Raw genomic sequence first — 21,867 nt, forward strand, 5'->3', positions numbered from 1 at the left:
TGCGGCCTGTGTCCTGCAGGCTGTTCTGACGGCGAAGTCCCGGCAGGTCCACGGGGGCCACAGCCTCCTGGCGCTGTCTGGGCTCTGGAGCCACCGACACGTCCACCCTGTGCCAGGCCAGCCGGTGACACCACTGTCCAGGGTGGGCGAACCCACGTGGCAAATGCACGGCGCCGTCAGAACCGAGGCCCCGGGAAAGGGCTGCACGGCAGGCACCTCAGCGGCCCCGGCTGCCAGTTCTGATTCTTCTCCCTTCCAGTCCTGGCTCCCAGGCATTTCTCCACCTCTCCTGCAAGTTCACACAAGCATTTACATCTTTTACTAATATTTTGTTGAGTACCTGTGTGTGATTTATGTGGAGGGCTGCCAAATTAGTTTGGTCCACTATTTTCACCATTATCGATTCTCCAGGGGTCAAATACAAAAGCTCTCTGGAGATTAAGCAAAACATACCCTTCTGCCCTGTGCTTAGTCTATATGGCCATTTACCCTCGCCTGGCTTCACTTCCCACGTGTGCAAAGTAAGGGGTTTGTGCCAGGCGTTTTCTAGGCTTCCCTCCAGCTCCCAGGAAGGGCCCTTCGGAGCTGCCCCAACCTCTCTAGACGGTTTCACGGGCTCGGAGGAGCCAGCCACGTCTGAGCACTTGCCTAGCTCCCCGGCGCTACGGAGAGCAGAAGTCTTCCCTTTCAGTCGATCCAAAAGAGTTCTCCTTCCTCACAGCGGTGCAACTTCAACAACCGATGCTGAGGGGTTCATCTCCCCAGTGCACAGGCCAGCTCTCCGTGCACCCCTAAACTCTGGACAGTGGAGCTGACTCCAAGCACTGAAACACACCTGGAGGCAAAGGTAATAGGAGGGCCCCGTCCACTCTGCCTCAACAAGCACAGTCACATCAGCCACCAGCGACTCTCACACCCCAACCCACCATCTAAGCACTCGCCCGCCAGGTCAGGTGACCGAGGCGTTGGGGGACCTGCGTCCTTCCCAGGCCACGCTGACGGGTCTGGGCAGGAGACACAGAAAGCCTTACGCACTGGGGGCACGGGGCTTTGATTAGTGGGAAATAAAACAGACAAATGTCCTGGAAGGGCAGGTGGGAAGCAGAGCGAGAGCTGTAGGGGGAGCGAGAGCTGAAGAAAACATCGCAGGTCAATAGATCAGTTGTGGGCAGTGAGCAGGGAGCCGCTGTGCTCCGGCTTCCCTGCCGGCCTCTGGCGGTCCGCACAGACCCCGCTGCACACGACGGGGCGGCCCCAGAAAGGACGGGAGTCGGAGAGAGCGAGGGGAATGGGGCAAAGGAGAGGCAAGGCCCCCAAGAGAGGAGGGCAAGTACGTGACAGTGTCGGCACCTGTGGAGAGACACAGCGGGCCGCAGGGTGAACTGTGTCCCCCAAGCTGACGCGTTGCAGTCCTAACCCTGGAACCTGTGATGTGACCTCATTTGGAACTAGGGTCATCGCAGATGCAATCGAGTCACGGCGAGGCATACGTGCTTAGAGTGAGCCCTAATCCAACAACTGGAGTCCTTATAAGACTGGGGAAACTGAGGCGCAGGCTCACAGAGGGCAGGTGGCCGTGTGCAGAAGGAGGCGGAATCTGGAGGGACGAAGCACAGACGCTGGGAACAGGCTGCCCTCAGAGGCTTCAGCAGGAGCTGCCCTGCCCACACCTTGGCGCTGCAGACCGTGAGAGAACACATTCCCGGCATTTTCAGGTACCCAGGCGGCAGGCTTTGTCAGGACGGCCCCAGGGAAAACACTGCAGGGCTTGAGGGATAGACGGATTGAAGAAGAAAGGAAGAAGCAGTGGAAGGAAGCAGACAGCCTGACAAACTAACACCTACGCACAGGGTGACACCCACACCTGCGTGAGGGGACAGGACGTGGCTCGTGCACACACAGGCACCCCCCGCCCCCGGGCCGGACACAGACAGACAGACGTGCACAGCCCACGGCAGCACGGTCCCAAAGCCAGAGAGCTCAGGGAGAATTACTGCTGTCTCTGTCACCTGCAGCAGGAGCAGCGACGGCCACCGAGACAGAGGGCACTGGCAGGCCGCTGAAGTGACCCCACCCCTGGGAGGAAGAGGGGCTGGCGGAGGACTCTAGGGAAGAAGGAGAAAGAGAAGGGAGGACACAGAGACAGAACCTGGCGCGCTGATGGCAGGAGGCCACCACGGGCCCCTGCGTGCCTCAAGGCAGTCTCAGAGGCGCAGCCCACACTCTGCCCTGGACAGCCGACTGGGCATCCTTTGAGGTCATCTATTTGCGGGCTGGCGTTTGCTCCCGAGACCACTCAGCCTGTCCGGATCCAGACGCCCGACGGGCACCGCAGACCCACAGGCAGCAGCAGGACAGGCGTCCCCGCGTGGGCCGCAGTGCTCCACGCATGGCCTTCACCCTCAAGCGTGGTGCAAGGCTCAGACCCGGAAACCCTATGTTGGTTCTGCTCAAAGGATGTTGGGAAACGTTTTGGGGAAAGGTCAGCTGTGGGCATCCCAGGGGCAGACACCTGGCTGGGGCTGCAAGCTGCTGACCCGGACCTTGAGAGTGACCCAGCGGGGAGGCCTCCCTTCTATCTGGTCCTCGTGCTGGGCCGGCTGAGCATGCTGGACAAGAAGGCCACACCCTCCCCTCTCTCCCCAAGGACTTCTGCTCTTTGCCCAGATTCACGACGTGCTCCTGGCAACCCCCAGACAAGGGTGGGTGTGGAGGTGGACACGGACTCAGCCAAGCCCACGATGCCCTGGGAAATGAGCTCCGAGCCCGTGGCCTGTGGGCCCCGCCAAGCTCCTGGTGTTCTCATTGCTTCTGAAAATGAGCTGGGGGTCCTGAGAGGCTGCCCTGGACCCACCAGCCCCACAGGCTTTGGGCTGAGGAGGGGCTCCAAGACAGCCCCTCTGCTTGAAGGTGCTGGCGTCACAGACGGGGGCTGTCCGCCGCGTGTCTACCCACATGCCGGAGGGGGTGTTTCGCTGCACCTCTGGGAGCAGGGCACCGCCCAACAGTTCTGACAGCTCCATCTCAGAGACCACCCCAAGAAGGCCTGGCCAACGCCCCCCGGGCTGAAACGCCCCAAGGTGAACTTGGAGCCCATCTTGCATCCTCTGCGGCCACCTTATCCTTCGCCTCCCCACACCCTTCAGGTCACACCTTCAGAGCTGCCCCGGAGGGTCCCCAAGCACACAACGCGATGAGCAGGTGCTCTACGTGGGATGCCCTTGGGTGGCCTCTGTCCCGCCTGGCCTTCCTCTGCCACGTCCCCTCCTGCCTGGAACAGTCTGAGCCGTGGGGCCTTTGCCACAGGCCGCCCCAGTGTCCTCACACTGCCGGGGCTCGGCCTCCCAGACCACTCCGCCAGCCACGGCCGCCACCGCTCAGCCCGTCCTGGCTCCACCTCGATCCACAGCCTTTGCCATCTGAGGTTGTCGTGCTGCCCACTCACTTGTCTCTGCTGACTTGGGAGACACTTGGTGAGCCCAAGAGAGGCAGGCATCTCACCACTCCATACTGAGATGTTTCCAGGGACTCTGAGGGCCCGGCATGTGGTGGGTGGGCTTCAATAAACACTTGCTGAATAAATGAAGGCTCGGTGCAGGGCCAGCCCCAATTCCCTGTGCATTTCCGCAGCACTGCGCTCTTCACATCGTTTTTCTTAGTTTCTCTGTGTCTAGACTCCGCCTGTTCTCCCTTTGCAGAGAGATTATTAAGGAGTAACAGAACAGTCCGCTGCAGGGTGTGCCTGAGTGGTGGCCCTGACTGCACCAGGTTCCCCTGCTCAAGTCCCCCTTGTGGGTGTCTGGTAAACCTCAGCCCCACCTGTGTTTATTCCTTACGTTGACAAGATGAAAAGAACCTCGGGGGCAGGTTACATCTACCCAGCAGGTGGGAGGCCTCCCTCAGTGTTCTCCACCCTGGGTTGCCTGCCGGTGCTCAGCACGGGGCCACCGCAGACGCCCCGGATACGGGCAGGACGCCTCTCGCGCTCTGGTCTGGGCACTTGGAACACACCCTGCTCTAGGGAGCCCCCCATTCAACGGGGACAACAAGCACGGGGACAACAATGCCTCCTGGAGCCCAGCGTGGGTGAGCGTCTGCCACCCCCCTGCGTAATCAGAACTGATGTCCACTCTTCCCGTGTTGCAGGTTAAGAAGTTGGACCTTGGGAACGTCTCCGTCACTGGCCAGCAGAAACTCAGCGGGAGATCCGCACGCGCGTCCGCACGCTGACGCTGAGCTCACGTCTCCGTCACAGAATTCTCAGTTCTCAACACTATGTCTGCAACCAAGACGCTATTTTCATTTTCTATCTGATTAGGCCTGAAGACCCTCACTCTATGTTAAACCTAAGAAACCAGCACACACACACACACACACACACACACACACACACAAACACACACACACACACTCACGCCAAGAGTTCCAGAATAAACCACAAACACACGCAGTATATTTGCTAATCAACCCGTAAGGCCTACAGGAGTTGGGAAACCGAAGCTTAGTAAACAGAGAGCAACAGGCCTGGTCTCCGAGTCAACACCATGAACTCTGCTGACTCTGTTTTCTCTTTCCAAGGAAACGTTGGCTCAGCACCGCAGCCAGGCATGCCACAAGCAGCAGGGGCCAGCCTACTGAAGCGGCCCCGGTTTCACCACCCGAGTGAGAGCACCTGCCACCACCACATTTCCTCCCGGGGCAGAGGGAGGAAGTCCCCTCCGGCTGCAGCGTGGACGACGAGCAGCTCTTCTGAGATGGGACACACACAGCTCACCGGGTCTGCTCTGGCCCCGGCAGAACACAGGAGGCCAGCAGCCGGGCAAGCCCTCGCCACCCCACCCTGGCCTCCAGAAATTATCCACTTCCCACAATTATCCCAAAGTACTGCTTTTACAAAGCACAAGCTGCATTTATTACACATGCATCTAAAATACAGGCTTGGGACAAAAGCAATGGTTTCTAGGTCAAATGTAAGCTTTTGTAAGTAATATGACAGCAGTAATTACTAACTATAGGTACATGCGTATGTATGTATGTACACTATATGTCTCATATAATCGGGGATACAAACATCCATGCGCTCATTAACCTGCTGCTATAACCAAGTTGAAAAGTTGCCTTTAGTCTTAACAATGACAGCACTTTGGCGTGTGAAAATTAGAGGAAAACTTTTCATCTGAAAATCACATCCTGGATGTGAGGGTGATCTGGCTGTGACATCTGTCACCCCATTGATCACCAGGGTTGAAATCACATCCTTAGTGTTCATTTTCTCTTCCACATGGGCTTTTTGCTCTTGGATCTCCCTGTCTCTCTCTGTCTCAATACCTACTACCAAATATATGCCACGTGCTAAACACTGGCACAGTGCATCTAAACAAAAACGCCTTTTGCAACTGATTCTCAGAATCTGTTTTGCTGAGGCCAAAGTGAAGCTGCCACATTACTGAAGGACTGGCCCTCGGCCAGTGTCCCCTACCAGGGAGTTTACAGATGCGTGTGCACCATCAATGGCAACTGGACTAAAGAAATAGCTAATATAGTACAGTCAGGTAATATTACTTTATATATCTAATTTAAGCCAAATGTGGCCAAGCAGTGACACTCTCAGAAGCTCTTCGAGCACAAAAGTGCAGGAATGATGAACGGTACTGCCAGGCCAACTCCTTCGCTCACTGATGGGAGGAGAAAGGAAGGGTGGAGTAAGGCCCCTTTGTGCATGACCCATAACTCAAAGGAGAGTAGAATCACACTACATAACCAGAGAATTAGGCCAGCCTGAGACTCCTTGGGGGTGGAGGTGGGGGTGGGGGGTTTTACTATGGATCCCATCCTCCTAGGGTGCTGATGGAGCCACCGAGAGTCATGACTGTGATGTTAACAAATGGCAACGGCATCAGCTACTGCCTCTGGGTGCCTGCAGTGAGCTAAGCAGGCCTTTCGTCCCCCCACAGCCGTCGGGGTGCTCCAGTCTGGAGACCAGGCAGAGCAGCACCTCACCCAGGGCCAGGCCCCGGGGGCAGGTGGAGCCACCACCCATCCAACGCTGCCTGTGAGCAAGCCCACCACAGGCCACCGCCGAGACACATGGCCCAGCGTCCTGGGGCTCTTTGCTTCCTTTTTGCACTGCCCTTTTGTGGTTGTGCAGGTGCACACACACACACACACACACACACAAACACACACACATATGCACGGCCACTTGACCGGTTACCATTGCAATCGAGTTTTTATGCCTTGGAGAGACCCAAGGCAAACTTCCAAACTCTGATTACAACTTCTTTTGGCATTGGAAACACACAGAACACACATGGTTTTTAACCCAATCACTTGTGAATTAACAAAAACAAAAAAGTCAGGAAGCAATCAAGTCCCAGATAAACAAAACACACGTTAGAGAGCATCCTATTCTAAGCTTGAGAAGTTGCTTGAATACCAAAAGTGGAAGTAAAAGAATCCCACCTTAACGCACTGACGTTGACTTATAAATGTTGGGAACTTGTGGCTGGATGGAAATAAAAATTTCTGTTAAATTTTAGTAGATGGTCATTTCTTTACCTCTATAAGCAAATGCATTTTCCTAAGTGCATCTCGAACCCTGCAGATGTTTCCGCCCGCAGGGTGCTTCTATGAGGCTCCCTGTGAAGAACAGCTCCCCCCTGCCCCCAGCCGCCTGTGGTCCCTGCCCAGGAGCCTCTGCAGAGCCCCCGTCAGCCCCTACCCCAGCCTGGGGGGAGAGGTTTGCAGCACATCTGAAACACCGGTTGCAACACATTTTTCCGAGCAAATATTAGTCTACAGAATGACTACAGGTTGGTGCTGCACCGTTACTGTGGTCTGTCTGCTTCTCCCCACCTGGCGCCCCCGGCCAGACGCCCCCAACAACTTACAATAAAATATACATTTTTCTTGGGACCCAAAGAGCTGTGCATAATGTAGCCCAGGGCAGCCTGCCTGAGCTTCCTGTGGGGCTGGAACTTTCTAGACCTGTACTGCCTATTATGGGAGCCTCTCCCCACACTGAAATGAAGCTAGTACCACTGAGGAGCTGAGTCCTTCATTGTGTTTATTCTAAATTGACTTAAATTTCCAGAGCCAGGTGTGGCTGCTGTGCTGAGACCTGACTCAGACTCTGAGGCTGCTGCCCCCTGCCAGGCCTCCCCCCTGCAGCGCCTCCGGGCCGGTCCCAGGCTCCCCACGCCGCCCCCCCCCTTCAGACAGCCCCACAGCGTCCCGCTTCAACCCGCCCGTCCTCTTCCAGCTGGCCCCTGAGCCTGGCCTCTTCCTTTGGGCTACTCACCACACTACTCAAAATGTTGCCATGATGTGACAGTCCCTTCAGGGTGCCGACTCTCCCAGACCCCACAGCCGGAGAGGAAGGGGGCACACTCTCCGCCCACCACCGTGCCCCAGGACCGCGTGCAGCACTGGCTGCAGGGTGACCAGTAAGTATCTGCGGACCATCTGCACTGGGGCTAAGGCAGGCTTTGGAGACACGAGTGAGAATCTAACCATCAAAAACTATCTTCCTGGCCGGGCGCGGTTGCTCACGCCTGTAACCTAGCACCCTGGGAGGCCGAGGCAGGAGTACCACTTGAGGTCAGGAGTTTGAGACCAGCCTGAGCAAGAGCAAGAGTGAGACCCCCATCTCTACAAAAAATAGAAAAATTAGCCAGGCGTTGTGTGAGCTGTGACACCACGGCACTCTAGCCAGGGTGACAGAGCAAGACTCTGTCTCAAAACAAAAAACAAACAAACAAACAAACCTGTGTTTCCTCCCAAGGAAACATGGTTCCGAGGCCCAGAGCACTGAAAAAGCTCGCAGAGCGCAGGCCTTTGTGCCTTCGGGTGGCATGAACACCTGCTGAGTCTCACCTGGAGGACAGCGGACGCCCTCGGGCCAGACAGGGCATCCCTTTCCTCGTAAAGCACCCCTCCCACGCACAGCTGGGGCCGGCCAGCAGGGCCAGGGTCACTGCACAAGGGCTGCCGGACAGTCACATGTGCTGGTTATATCTAACATGCTGCAGAAGGCAAAGTCCTCTCAAAGAAGCCTCCAGACACCAGGCGGCAACAGTCAGGGGCCCCTCACGTGCCGGGACGGGCTGGGAACCGGCTGTGGCTCTCAGAGCTGCTCTTCAGACGGAGCAGAAACACAGAGCCCATTCTGACAGCGGACTGCTCGGGACCGAGTGTGCTCCCCCAAAATCCATATGTTGAAGCCTAAGCCCCAGGGTGATGGTATTGGCAGGTGGGGCCTTCGGAGGGTGACTAGGATTAGAAGAGGTCAGGAGGTGAGGCCTCACGATGGGATCAATGTCCTCACAAAGGCAGAATCAGAACTCTCTCTCCGCCCCACGTGGGGACGCAGTGCGCACAGCTGGGAAGAGGCCCTCACCGGAACCCTGCCACGCCAGCACCTGGATCTCAGACTTCCAGCCTCCAGAAGTGAAAAGAGAAACGCCTGCTGTTTCAGCCACCTTGTCTGTGGTGTTTTGTTCTGGCAGCCGAGCTGACTGAGACAATCTATGAACATAATACGGTGACAGTGTGTGAATTAGGAAAGGCATCACTGCCTCAAATAACGGGTCCATTATTTGTTCTGCGCAGGCTACAAATCTAGGATGCCCACCAAGTGTGCCACGTGAGCATGGTGCTGCCAGCAAACCTCAGGGAAGGGCTGAAAGGACAAGGCAGAAAGAACCGCACCCACGGTGGCAGTATGGAGGAGGGCCACCCGCCCACCTGAGACGCCTCTGGAGAGTCACATCCAGAAAGAGAAGCCTAGAAGGCAGTCGCTTGCCAGCAGGCTGCTTAGTGGCCAAGAACAGCCCAGCTCCTAAGGCTCCCTTGGGCCCCCTGAGCACCCACGGCCCCTTTGCCCCCTGCCATGCTGCCACCTGCCACCCCCCCCACCTGCCGCCTGGCCAGCCCCCCTGAGTCAGAAAACACAGGAATCAAGGTGGCCGTCCCTCACGGCCACCATCAGGGGGCAGCACGGGGCTGGGGGACGCCCCATGAATTCAGGCAGGCCCAGCCCCAGTAGAAAGGACAGCTCAGCAGGGAGCCCTTCACGTGACATTCTGAAGACGCTCAGGGAACCTGTGTCCCAGCTTACCTTTCAGAGTTGGAACCGGGCTGTCCTGTCCATCGAGTTGTCCCAAAGGGTCATTTGGATCTGGAACCTCTACTTCACCTGGGAAAGAAAAACCAGGCCACACGTTAAACAAGTTTGCACTTTAGGAGCCTTTCATTTGCTTTGTATGCAGAGAATGATATTCTAGTGAAACTGCCCACTGTTTGTACAAAATATAGAGGGATAAGACATTACAGTAGCTTCGAGAGGACTTTCATAGTATCAGGTTTGATATAACAGTACAGGTAATTCTTTTTTCTTTTTTCATGAAGTTTTAAAGTTATCACTGTGCTAGATAGACAATATCTAGAAATCTGCTGTACAACATAGTGGCTATAGTTAATAATATGGTATTGCGTACTTTAAAAATTTTTAAGAGGGTAGATTTCAATTTAAGCATTCTTACCACACTTGAAAAAAAAAGAATTCTAAAGGAATAAAAGCAGGAAAAAAAATTGAAAGCCACAAAACAGCCAAAATCACATCTGCTTTAGACTCTCAGCACTAAATTTTAGAAGACAGGATTCCGCAGCTCAGCGTTGACTGAGAAAGCATTGTGAGTCAACGCTTCCGCGCTAATCAGGTTGTCATTCATGCATAAAAACAAGAGCAACACATTTACAGTGTCCACACATACCTAATTCATTCTCTTTGAGAAAAACTGTTTAGCACTGTACAACACACAAACTCCAGGTAAATAAAGACAAAAAAGCCTCAAAAACATGCATGTCATAAGACATCCATTACTGTTAAATCCAGTTGACCATAAAATGAGTTCCATTAAATAACTTTTGAAGATATTCCAGATCTACACTTTAATATCAGTGACGTCATCTCAGGAATATAGTTAGATGCCGGAAACTGTGATACTAATCGTTAGTGACCCATATCATTTAAATTGAAAAGTAAAAACATGTTATCATTTATGCTTTTATCCAAGATCTATTTTTTTTTGGGTTTTTTTTGTTTGTTTTTTTAGTAAAGGTAATTCTTAAACGTATCCCAAGAACAGCAAATACAAATGCTCTGCAACATCAACAGGTGAAGGAAACAAGTGAATGAAGCCCTGAGCTTTAACCAGGGAGGGAGGGAGAGGGAAAAGGAGAAAGAGAGACAGAGAAAGAAATTAAAGCACTGGCTGGCAAAATAAAAGACTTCTGTAGCCAGATTCAGTGGGCTGCCCTCCAGATTGAGGGCCCCTGGTAATCAGGTAATAAATTCAGAATTGGAGACTTTCTTAAGCAACTCATTCCTCTCCCTGGCCCCAGACCCCCTGGCAGCAGCCAACTCCCTGTCCCACAGATGTAAAGGACATGGGCGGACACTGTGGCTTTTCTCTTCTGGTCCAAACATGCCCTCTCAAGCCGTGCTCTCATGCCATCTTTCATAAGGTGACCCTGACAGACCACTCAGAAGTTACGTCTATTCTCCAAATCTCTCCACAAACCACACCCTCTCCCAGGGCAATCAGCACAGCCTCCCCTGGGTCAGCAGTTGCATGTGTCTCCATCTCCCCAACAAACAGCTTGGGGACAGTAGGAGCTGCACCCTAGGGGAGGGCCAGCAGTCCCCTCACTAGAGCCTAGACAGAAGCACCAATGTGACAAAACACAGGCAGGCCTAAGCCATGCAAGACAGTCAATGGATTTTTGCTAAAGAAGACTTCAGTTTGGATTTGAACTGAACTTTGAATTGGCATGTTACACATGCCATCACTCAGCACTGTTTAAATGGAGAGAGACCACATGAAATCAAACACACCTGCACTATGTACACACATTGAAAACAGACATAAAAGTTATTAACCGCTTAGAAATTGACAAATGGTGTGAAACAGTCAAATAAATATATACCCTGAAGAAAAATAAGCTCCCCTAGCCCAATTCCACTGTGGAAAAGATTCTGAGCTCTTCCCAGTCCACTTCCAATTCAGAAGCAGAGGCATTTTCGCATGTGGGAATTTCACCTCCTCTGCAAGTCAGATACGGTTAATAAGCTCAGGAAGTCCAATTGCCGAGACCCTTAGAATTAACACTTTAAGTTTCAACAAAATTGGGCTCTGTTATTGCTTGCTAACTAAGAAATATGGACACCATTTATATTCTGAAATTTAAAAATGTCATCTTCCTACACTATATAAAATTTAGGCTCAGAACGACTGTGCTCACTCAAGATACCGCAGCCTCCTAAAACTGGGACACAGACTGATAGGAAGTATGTGCACTGGAGGGACAGGGACAAGAGAGAACAGGGCCCCATGTTTTCAGCAGTTCCCAGCAGGGCTTCTCCTGGCCATGAAAAGGACTAAGAATAACCACCACAACACACACACCAAGTAAAACGAACAAACAGCAACAACAAAAACTGCCACACACGCACCTCTACACCTCCCGAAATGTTGCTGTTTGTTATCTGGAATTACAGGAAATTAAAATTTCCTCTTTTATTTCATTTTAAAATGTCTCTCTAGTGAATAAGCATCGATTTTTTTAATGGTGTGTGAGATATAATTCACACACCATAAAATTCACTATTTTAAAGTGTAAAATTTAGTGGTTTTCAGTATATCCTCAAGGTTGTGCAACCATCACCACCATGAAATTCCAGAACATTTCATCAGCCTCCAAAATAAACCTGTTCCCATTAGCAGTCACCGCCCCGCCCTGCCCCACCCCCGGCCCGCATCCTGCCTCCTGCCTCCCCCGTTAACCATGGACCTGCTTTCTGTCTCTATGGATTTAGCTACTCGAGACATTTTGTACAAATGGAATCATACAATATGTAGCCTCTCAAATAACCATCAATTTTATAGTTAGATTTTTACAAATTCTTGCCCTGTCGCAGGCAAAAAGGAAAAAAGAAGGCTACATAGGAGTCTGCTGTCCTGCGTAACTAACAAACCGGACACTGAATAGCTTGGTTAGCACTGGTCAGACTGCCCAGAATGGGGGAGGCTCTGGCGCCACAAGTAGAGCAGGATGTGGAAACATGTGAGAGACCCCAGAGATGACTGAGGGAAGAAAGGGAGAGGACCCCCCAACGACGCCAGAGCCACTGGGATTGTTCCTCCAGAGACAGGATGGCTCAGGAGCAGACAGGGTCAGGTGGCAGAGACCCGTGCACGTCCACACTGCTGTGGCAGAAGGGCCCAGGGGGCAATGACTCAACAGGGAGGATCGAGGAAGGATTTCGTCACTGCCAGTTTGGGGCCACCATAACAGATGTTGCACCAGGAACTCGTAATGAGCACCTGCTTCTGCAGTAATGGGCAGCCACAGTTGCCAGCTGAGCAAACAACTTTGTGTCACCTTGTAACACCACGACCTGCCTCAGCGATTACTGCCACCCCAGTTCAGCTGCTGACTGAACATGGTCCCTGCACCCACCCAGTTACACCTCCCAGGTGCCCGTCTGGAGTCACTCTTCCCATGAAGTCCTGTTTGGCTTCTGCCTAGCGTGGCCACCTTTGCACCCCAGACCACGTCCTTGTGAGTTGGTAGGTCATAGCTGGAGGGGCTACAGAAAAGCCACAGACCTCTGATGTGACATCTCGGCTTATGGCATCAATAAGATAAGATAAACCTGCAACGCAGCAAGTGGGCCTATTTTAATTCCCAGGCACTTCCTTTAGTATCACAATATTTCCTCTCTCATTAACAACAAAGACATTATTAAGCAAGAATTTCTTAATGAAGTTCAACTTATATCCTTTCGTGAGTTGCAGTGCTATTCTGGTTTTATGTTTCTTTTGAACATATTGTGTTATTAATATTCAGACTTTTCTTTTTTCTTTTCTGTAATAGTTCTCACTTTCACCCAGATAGTGTGCGTTATACCTGTTAGGTGTGAATTTACCCATCCACTCCTCCCCACTCCCACCTGCTTGATTTCTGATAAATGTTATTTCTACATGTGCACTTAAGTGTTGATCAGTTAGCACCAATTTGATGGTGAGTACATGTGGTGCTTGTTTTTCCATTCTTGGGATACTTCACTTATAGAATGGGTTTCAGCTCTATGCAGAATAATACAAAAGGTGCTAGATCACCATTGTTTTTTGTGGCTGAGTAGAACTCCATGGTATACATATACCACATTTTATTAATTCACTCAGGTATTCATGGGTACTTGGGTTGTTTCCACATCTTTGCAATTGTGAATTGCGCTGCTATAAACATTCAAGTAAAGATGTCTTTCTTACAGAATGTCTTTTGTTCTTTTGGGTAGATGCCCAGTAATGGGATTGCTACATCAAATGGTAGTTCTACTTGGATCTCTTTGAGGTATCTGCGTATTACTTTCCAAAGAGGTTGCACTAGTTTGCAGTCCCACCAGCAATGTATGAGTGTTCCTATCTCTCCGGACTCATGTCAGCATTTGCTGTTTTGGGACTTTTTGATAAAAGCCATTCTCAATGGAGTTAAGTGATATCTCATTGTGGTTTTGATTTGCATTTCCCTGATGATCAGAGATGTTGAGCATTTTTTCATATGTTTATTGGCCATTAGTCTTTCTTCTTTGGAAAAGTTTCTGTTCATGTCTTTTGACCACTTTGTTATGGGGTTATTTGATTTTTTTCTTGCTGATTTGCTTCAGTTCTTTACAGATTCTAGTTATCAGCCCTTTATTCGATGTATAGCATGCAAACATTTTCTCCCATTCTGAAGGTTGTCTATTTGCTCTACTGATTGTTTCCTTGGGTATGTAGAAGCCTTTTAATTTGATCAGGTCCCATTAATTTATTTTTGTTGTTATTGTGATTGCTTTTGGGGTCGTCTTCATAAATTCATTGCCTAGGATGATGTATATAAGAGTTTTTCCAACATTTTCTTCTAGAATTCTCATAGTTTCATGCCTTAGGTTTAAGTCTATTATCCATGATGAGTTGATCTTTGTGAATGGTGAGGGATGCGGATCCTGTTCCAGTCTTCTACATGTGGCTATCCAGTTTTCCCAGCACCATTTATTGAATAGGGTTTCTTTCCACCCACGTGTATGTTTTTGTCTGCTTTGTCAAAGATCAGATGGCAATATCAGGCAGCAACATAATAGCTAGGGGGTTCAACATCCTTCTGACAGAACAAGACAGATCCTCCAAACAGAAAATAAATAAACAATGGATTTAAATAGAATCAGAGAGCAAATGCGCTTAACAGCCGTTTATAAAACATTCTATCCAAAAAGCACTGAATATATGTTCTTCTCAAAGCTCACGGAACATTCTCTAAGATTGATCACATCCTAGGCCACAAAACATGTCTTAACAATTTTTAAAAAATAGAAATTATACCATGCATCTTCTCAGACCACATTAGAATAAAATTAGAAAGCAACTCCAATAGAAACACTCATCACTACAAAAAGTCATGGAAACTAAACAACCTACTGCTAAATAACAGTCGGGTCAAGGAGAAAATTAAGATGGAAATAAAAAGATTTTTCGAAATAAATGATAAAGGAGATATAAGTTATAAAAATCTGTGGGATATACCTAAAGCAGTCTGCAGAGGAAAACTCATAGTCATAAATGCCTAGATCCAAAAGACAGAAAGATCACAAATCAACAATCTAATGAATCAGCAAGGAACTGGAAAAGGAAGAACAAACCAATCTGAAACCGAGCAGAAGAAAAGAAATAACCAAGACCAGAGCAAAACTATTAATAAGTGAAACTGACAACAAAAGAACTATACAGAAGATTAATGAAATAAAAAGTAGATTCTTTGGAAAGGTAAACAAAATTGACAGGACTCTCATTAGATTAACCAGAAACAGAAAAGAAAGGCCTCTAATAAGCTCAATTAGGAATGAAAAAGGAGAAATTACAACTAATATCACAGAAATACAAAATATCATCTGTAAATACTATAAAAATCTCTATGCACATAAACTTGAAAATGTGGAGGAAATGGACAAATTCTTAGACACACACAGCCTCCCTAGGCTCAATCAGAAAGAAACAGAATTCCTGAACAGACCAATATCAAGTACTCAAACTGAAGCATCAATAAAAAAAATCTTCCAACAATAAAAAGTCTAGGACCAGATGGTTTCACATCCAAATTTTACCAGATCTACAAAGAAAAACTGGTACCTATCCTGCAGAAATTATTCCATAACATCAAGAAGGAAGGAATCCTCCCCAACACATTTTATGAAGCCAACATAACCCTGATACCAAAACCAAGAAAGGACGCCACAAAAAAAGAAAACTACAGACCAACATCCCTTATGAATACAGATGTAAAAATTCTCAATAAAATCCTAGCAAACTGAATTCAGTTGCACATCAAAAAAATAATCCATCAACACCAAGTGGGCTTCATCCTAGAGATGCAAGGATGGTTCAACATACACAAATCTATAAATGTAATTCACCACATAAATAGAAGTAAAAACAAAGACTGTATGATTCTCTCAATAGATGAACAAAAAAACATTTGACAAAATTGACCATGCTTTTATGATATGAACTCTTAAGAAAATAGGCATAGATGAGACTTAACCTCAAAATGATAAAAGCCATATATGATAAACCCCCAGGCAGCATCATATTGAACAGGGAAAAGTTAAAAGCATTCCCACTTAGAAATGGAACCAGACAAGGTTGCCCACTGTCATCACTTCTATTCAAGATAGTGCTGGAAGTCCTAGCCAGAGCAATCAGACAAGAGAAGGAAATCAAGGGCATCCAAAGGGTGCAGAAGAGGTCAAACTATCACTTTTTGCTGATGATATGATCTTATATCTAGAAAACCCCAAAGATTCTGCCATGACACTATTAGAATTAATAAACAAATTCAGCAAAGTCTCAGGTTACAAAATTAATGTACACACATCAGTAGCATTCATATATACCAACAACAGTCAAGCTGAGAAACAAATCAAAGACTCGATACCCTTCACAGTAGCAACAAAGAAAATAAAATACCTAGAATTATATTTAACTAGGGGGGTAAAAGACCTCTACAAGGAGAGCTATGAAACACTGAGGAAGGAAATTGCAGAGGGCGTAAACAGGTGCAAAACCATACCATGCTCATGGGTCGGCAGAATCAACATTGTTAAAAGGTCTATACTACCCAAAGTGACGTATAGATTCAATGCAATCCCATTAAAATATCAACATCATTTTTTGCAGATCTGGAAAAAATAATTCTACGCTTTGTATGGAACCAGAGAAGGCCCCATATAGCCAAAGCAATCTTAAGCAAAAAGAACAAATCAGGAGGCATAAATTTACCAGGCTTCAAGCGGTATTACAAGGCAATAGTATGAAAACAGCATTGTACTGGCACAAGAATAGAGACATAGACCAATGGATCAGAAAACAGAACGCAGATATTCAGACTTTTCATCCATTAATTTCTTCACCTGTTGATCTGAATTAGTATGCTTATTGTGATGTAATTGGATGCAGTCTTCAGAATAGCCAGAGAACTTCAGAGCAGTCTCCTTTTAATTAGTATGGCTATTTTATTCACCAAAGCTAGGCATTCTTGGATTTGGATGTCCTCATGAAAGGAATAATTTCCAAGATGTGAGAAAGAACAGAATTAACTACTTAGCTAAGCAACTGTCAAATAAAAAACGTCCCTGATGCTGGAAAAGTAACAGTTAAGGGGGAAAAAGCTAATAAGTGGAAAGGAGCAGAGTATAAAATCCTAAAAAGGTGAGTCCCATTAGTCTGGAAACTGGGTCAGGAAAAGTATGTCAACAGTAAAGAGCTTCAAGAATGTTTTGGGGAATGCTCTCATTAAAACACTATGCCCCGTGTTTTAATTGCAGCTAGAAACCCACACAGCATTCAAGGTGAGCTTCCAGTTCCTAACTGGCAGTAGTGTTAACAGTTTATAATTGTTTTAATTCTCATTAATTCTATCTTGGAGTTGAATGAATATTAGCCTCTGGTTCTATAGTCCTTAAAAGGCAGTTTTAACTCTGCTTTGGAAATATGAAGTAAAATCCAACAACTTGAAAATAGAGTAACCATTTCATTCGTTTAACCTTTGCTTTGATTCTAGCAAACATATTAAACCCCCAACTGCACCAACCCAACTCCCTCTAATATTGCCTTCATAAAGCTTTTTCTACCTTCTGCCTCTGACACACCCCAGAACCCCCAACAAAAGCCCACTGTCAGGGGCCAAGTGGATATTTGGCTGGAGGGGGAGAGACGCCGCTCAGGCAGCTGAATCGGGGCCATTCACAGACCTTCTCTCTTTCCCCGTATCTACAGCCCCTGGCAGCTGTTGGCCTGGCAAGGTTGGGGGACCGGGGCACCCCACCCTCACCAGATGCAGCGGGGAAGGTGAGATCCTACCCCCTTGCTGTGACAGCGAGCTCTGAGGCCTGCTTTCTCTAAAGTGGCGGCTTATCTCTGTACCAAAATCAGCAAAAAGAGCAAACAGAATGCTCGGTTTATTGTATCTCTTCATTTGGTTTCACAGAAGCATCTTTTGAGTATCAGTTATTCCCATCATACAAAGGGTCTGTTTTTCCACCTTGAATCTCTGGAAAGTTTTTAAGTAAAGGTTGGTGGGGGGCAGATATTAACAACAAACAGACAAAAAGCAAACCCTAAATAGAAGAGAATTAAACTGCACTGTCCCTTGGCATAAAGGAAGTTTCCTTCTATTTACTTAAGGCCTTAAGTGAAGGCCTCAGTTGCACATCCCCCCGCCTCCCGGAACACAGGCCTGGTGCGGGCCTTCAGGATCGACCAGAGAACTCTCGGGGCCAAGCGAATGAAACCCAGCACCAATGGGCTCTGAAGATCTGGAGCAGTTTCCATCAACTAGGAATCTACGTCCTGGTCTATGCAGCCAGAGCTTGCTCTCATCCCTGAGGAGGTTCAAATGCAGAAGAATCTCTGGCAGCCATCACTTCAGAGTCCACGGAAGCAAACAGTGGTGACATCTGATAAAATCCAAGGTGGTAACAGTGATTTTCTTTTTTTAAGGAGCCTCCTGTACTCGTTTCCTGGGGCTGCCATAACCAAGTGCCACAGAGCCGGCAGCTTGAACAACAGAAATGTTTTGTCTCCCAGTTCTGGAGGCTGCAAGTCCAATCAAAGGCGTGGGCAGGGTGGGTTCCTTCGAGGGCTGTGAGGGAGCCCTGCTGCAGGCCTCTCTTCTTGGCTGGTAGATGACTGCTTCCTCCCTGTGTCTTCACGTCCTCTTCCCTCTGTACCTGTCCGTCTCTGTAACCAAATGTCCCCTTCTTGAAGGACAGCAGTCGTCCTGGATTACAGCCCACTCTAAGGACCTCACTTTAACTTGGTTACCTGTGCAAAGGCCCTATCTCCAAATAAGGTCACATTCGGAGATACCAGGGTCAGGATTCCAACATACCTATTATAGGGACACAATTCAACCCATAACAGGTAGTATTATTTGTCTTCAAAACTTAATGCTGATTTGAAGGTGATTTAACCCGACTGCCAGGCTCAGACTGACAGCGACTGCCTCCCTGAGAAAGGACTGCCAGGTTCTTGGACTGAGCACAGAAGCACAGACCAGACTTCTCACACAGCAGAAGGAACGGTCAACAACCTGCTACTGACTCTAGTGTCCCCCTTCTGATGCCACTTCCTATTTAAGACATCCCCACTTGACATCCCCAAACCCTCTGCAGACGGTGGCTGAGATGTGGCTGTCCTCTGAGCTCTGAGCCTCCTGGGCTTCCAGGTGCAGTCCTGGCACCTCCCGAGGTCCCACTCTTGTGCCAGAATGAGCCCTTCAGCTCTTCTCTCTCCGGCCAGCATTCCTGTACGTCATATGTACACCAAGGCCGCTCCACGCCTCTGGGCGCAGCATGTCAGCCTGGAGGGCCTCCCACAGGCCGGCTAACCAGCCACGTCACACCCCGCCCGCACAGCCCCTCCCTGGACCCCCCACGCGGGGGTCTTCTCCTGCCTCAGTCCCCCTTACGAGCCTCTGCTTCGCTCCTGTTCTCTCAGTGAACACTCTCCCTCTCTTTGCATCCCTGACTCCTTGACACCGAAATGCCTCCAACTCCCAAATTACCTTTCCAGGCCACACCTCACACCCGAAAGCCAGACACAGAAATCCGGCGCCTGCTCACACCCACCCCCACTCGACGTGTCCCCGCAGAACCTCTCGGCCCCTCTGCCAAGCTGCACCCTGCAGGCTGCCCGGCTCTGTCCCAGCTGGCGCCACCCTGCTCAGGAGTCATCTCTGGCTCCTTCCCTCTCACGTCCCACATCCGATCACCCCTCCCGGCTCGGGCGCTGGGCCCAGCCGCCCCCAGCCTGCGCTCGCGTGGACGGCCTCCCCGCGCGAGCCGTCCGCTCTCCACACAGCAGCCGAAGGAAATTTCTAGGGGCTTCAAACACCCTCACCTACAACAGTGTGGGCGAAACTCAGAAGTGGGAGGTGGGGTGGAGGAAGCCAGACACAAAGAGCATGCCTGTAATTGCACTCCCGCCAAGTTCAAAGGCAGGCAGATGGGGTCGTGGGGGCGGCGGCCAGAGGGCTGGTCACCCGGGCAGGCCTGGGTGGGAGCGCGGGGGCCGGGAGGGCAGGGAGGTGCGCATGCGCACTGCGGCAAGCTCCCTCGAGCTGCAGGCTGGGGACTTACGTCGTTTCCTACAGGTAAATGGCGCTTCCACGCAAGTTTGCCAAATGCTGTAAACTGTCTCACGTAACGCTGCTTCCCTGGGCCAGACCCTCCCGGACCCCGTGCCAAATAACCACACACCGCCCCGCACACACAGGTGGCGGCCCGACCTAACGCCCTCGGCTGCGTCTCGGTTATCTCCCTCGAGGCTTTCCCGGAGCGCACTGACCTGCCTGCTTTCCTGCCTCCCTTCGTGGGAGCACGAGGCTCCGAGCGGCCCCTGCTCGCCTGCCCGCGCCCGCAGCGGTTCGCCGGGCGAGCGAGCGGGAGGACGGCGCGTCTGCGCTGCCAGGCCCGGCCGTGCCCGCCCCGAGCGGGGGAAGGCGGAGCCCTGGCCGCACCGCCACCCCCGGCCCCGCCGCCCCCGGCCCCCGCCACCCGACCCCGCCGACCCGACCCCGCCGCCCCCGCCGACCCGGGCCCGCCACCCCCGGCCCCCGCCGACCCGGGCCCGCCACCCCCTGGCCCCGCCGACCCGGCCCCGCCGCCCCCCGCCGACTCGGGCCCGCCACCCCCGGCCCCACCGACCCGACCCGCCACCCCCCGCCCCCCGCCGCCCCGACCCCGCCACCCCCCCGGCCCCGCCGACCCGACCCGCCGCCCCCGGCCCCGCGGGCCTCCGCGCCTCCGCCCGCACTCGCTGGGCTCCAGTTCCAGCCCCTCCCGCTCTGGGGTTGACGTTCATTCTTCCCTCTGCTCGGAAAATGCTTCTCCAGACACACATGTAGCCGACCCTCGCTCGTTCCTTGCAAGCAAGGCCTCCCGGACACCTCGGCCCCACTCGCTTCCTCGCTGTTTGTCTCTTCAGAGCACTATGGGTGTGTGCGTGCGCGTGCGTGTGGATGAGCGGGTACACACCTGTTCACTCTCTGTCTCTGTGTCAGAAGGATGTAAACGCCATGATGGCAGAATGTGGATTACAGTCGTGCTTCTGCTCCTGGAACTGTGCCCAGAATGCACTAGGCACTCAACAAACATCTGATAAATAAATAAATACTGGTGGTAACTGGGTACCATCATGATTATTTTTTAGAAGTCTCTGCATTTCGGCTTGCAGCTTGAAGGCTAGAGCCAGGACTTATACCTGCTCTAGGTGCGGGCTGGTGCCTACTGTGCCAGAGCCATCCGGTCTCTGTAGTGTCACCTCCTCTTCCCAGAGGGGGACGATGGTGTCATGGTTCACAGCCTACGAGTCACAACTCTGCAGCCCCCAGGATTACTAGAGAACACAGGCTCCTGTCCCTCCTGCTCCCAAAGAGTACGTGCCTGCCCCCCTGCCATGGGACCTGGAATGCCCCAAATTCCCCAGGAGCTCTGGCAGGCCCCAGGGTCCCAATCTCTCTGGCATCCCCTTTTAAATGTACATATATATCTTAACAACCCCAAATAAATAAAAAGACACTTTTACAACTTTAAAAACTCCCTCACAGACTACTCAACCATAAAAAGAGCCGACTGATGCCCCCCCGCAGCAGAGCCATCTCCAATACCTGCTGCCAAGTGGAGGAAGCCGGACTCAAAAGACAACATGCTGGAGAATCCACTTCCAGGATGGTGGAATGACGGTGGAGATGAACTCGCTTCCCCCTACACCAACAAAATATGGGCAAAACAACTAAAATCAATCACTTCACAACTCTGGGGATTAATGAGAGCCACAGAATTAAGTGAGAAACTATCCAAGAGAACCTGCTGCACCTTGGTAAGACAGCGGGCCTGTGGCAGTGTGGCCTGTGGCACAGTGGCAGCTACTCCTGCGGCCCGGCCTCCCCAGCCCCAGTCCTGCGGACAGCCACAAGGTCTGACGCACCGGGAGCTCTGTGAGAAATACCCTCCTCACAGCACAGTCAGTGTTCCGTCCGGACTCGCAGCACTCCGGGAAACCTCGAGATTTGACGCGGAGCTCAGCAGGGGGTAGAGCGCAGAGAAGGCGGCAGGCGGCGGTGGCCCCTGGGGCATTCCCCAAACAGCAATGACCTGCTGGCAACTCCTCAGTTGCCTGCAGCTGTGACTACATTTGCAGTGAACATGAGCCTGGCCCAGAATCTAAACGGAAATCCTGAAGAATTAGAGGACCCAGGGCACTTCAA

General features: G+C 50.8%; 1 protein-coding gene across 1 annotated transcript in view; it reads right to left on the minus strand.

Moving 5' to 3' along the window:
• The window catches only part of ROR2 (receptor tyrosine kinase like orphan receptor 2), a 207,174-nt gene that overhangs the window by 44,849 nt on the left and 140,458 nt on the right, over positions 1–21,867 (minus strand). The window contains exon 2 of the mRNA XM_045562582.1: positions 9,119–9,196. Coding sequence (XP_045418538.1) covers positions 9,119–9,196 — 78 coding nt within the window. The remainder of the gene's footprint in view (positions 1–9,118; positions 9,197–21,867) is intronic.

The sequence above is a fragment of the Lemur catta genome, chromosome 10 (genome assembly GCF_020740605.2).
Source record: "Lemur catta isolate mLemCat1 chromosome 10, mLemCat1.pri, whole genome shotgun sequence".
NCBI lineage: Eukaryota > Metazoa > Chordata > Mammalia > Primates > Lemuridae > Lemur > Lemur catta.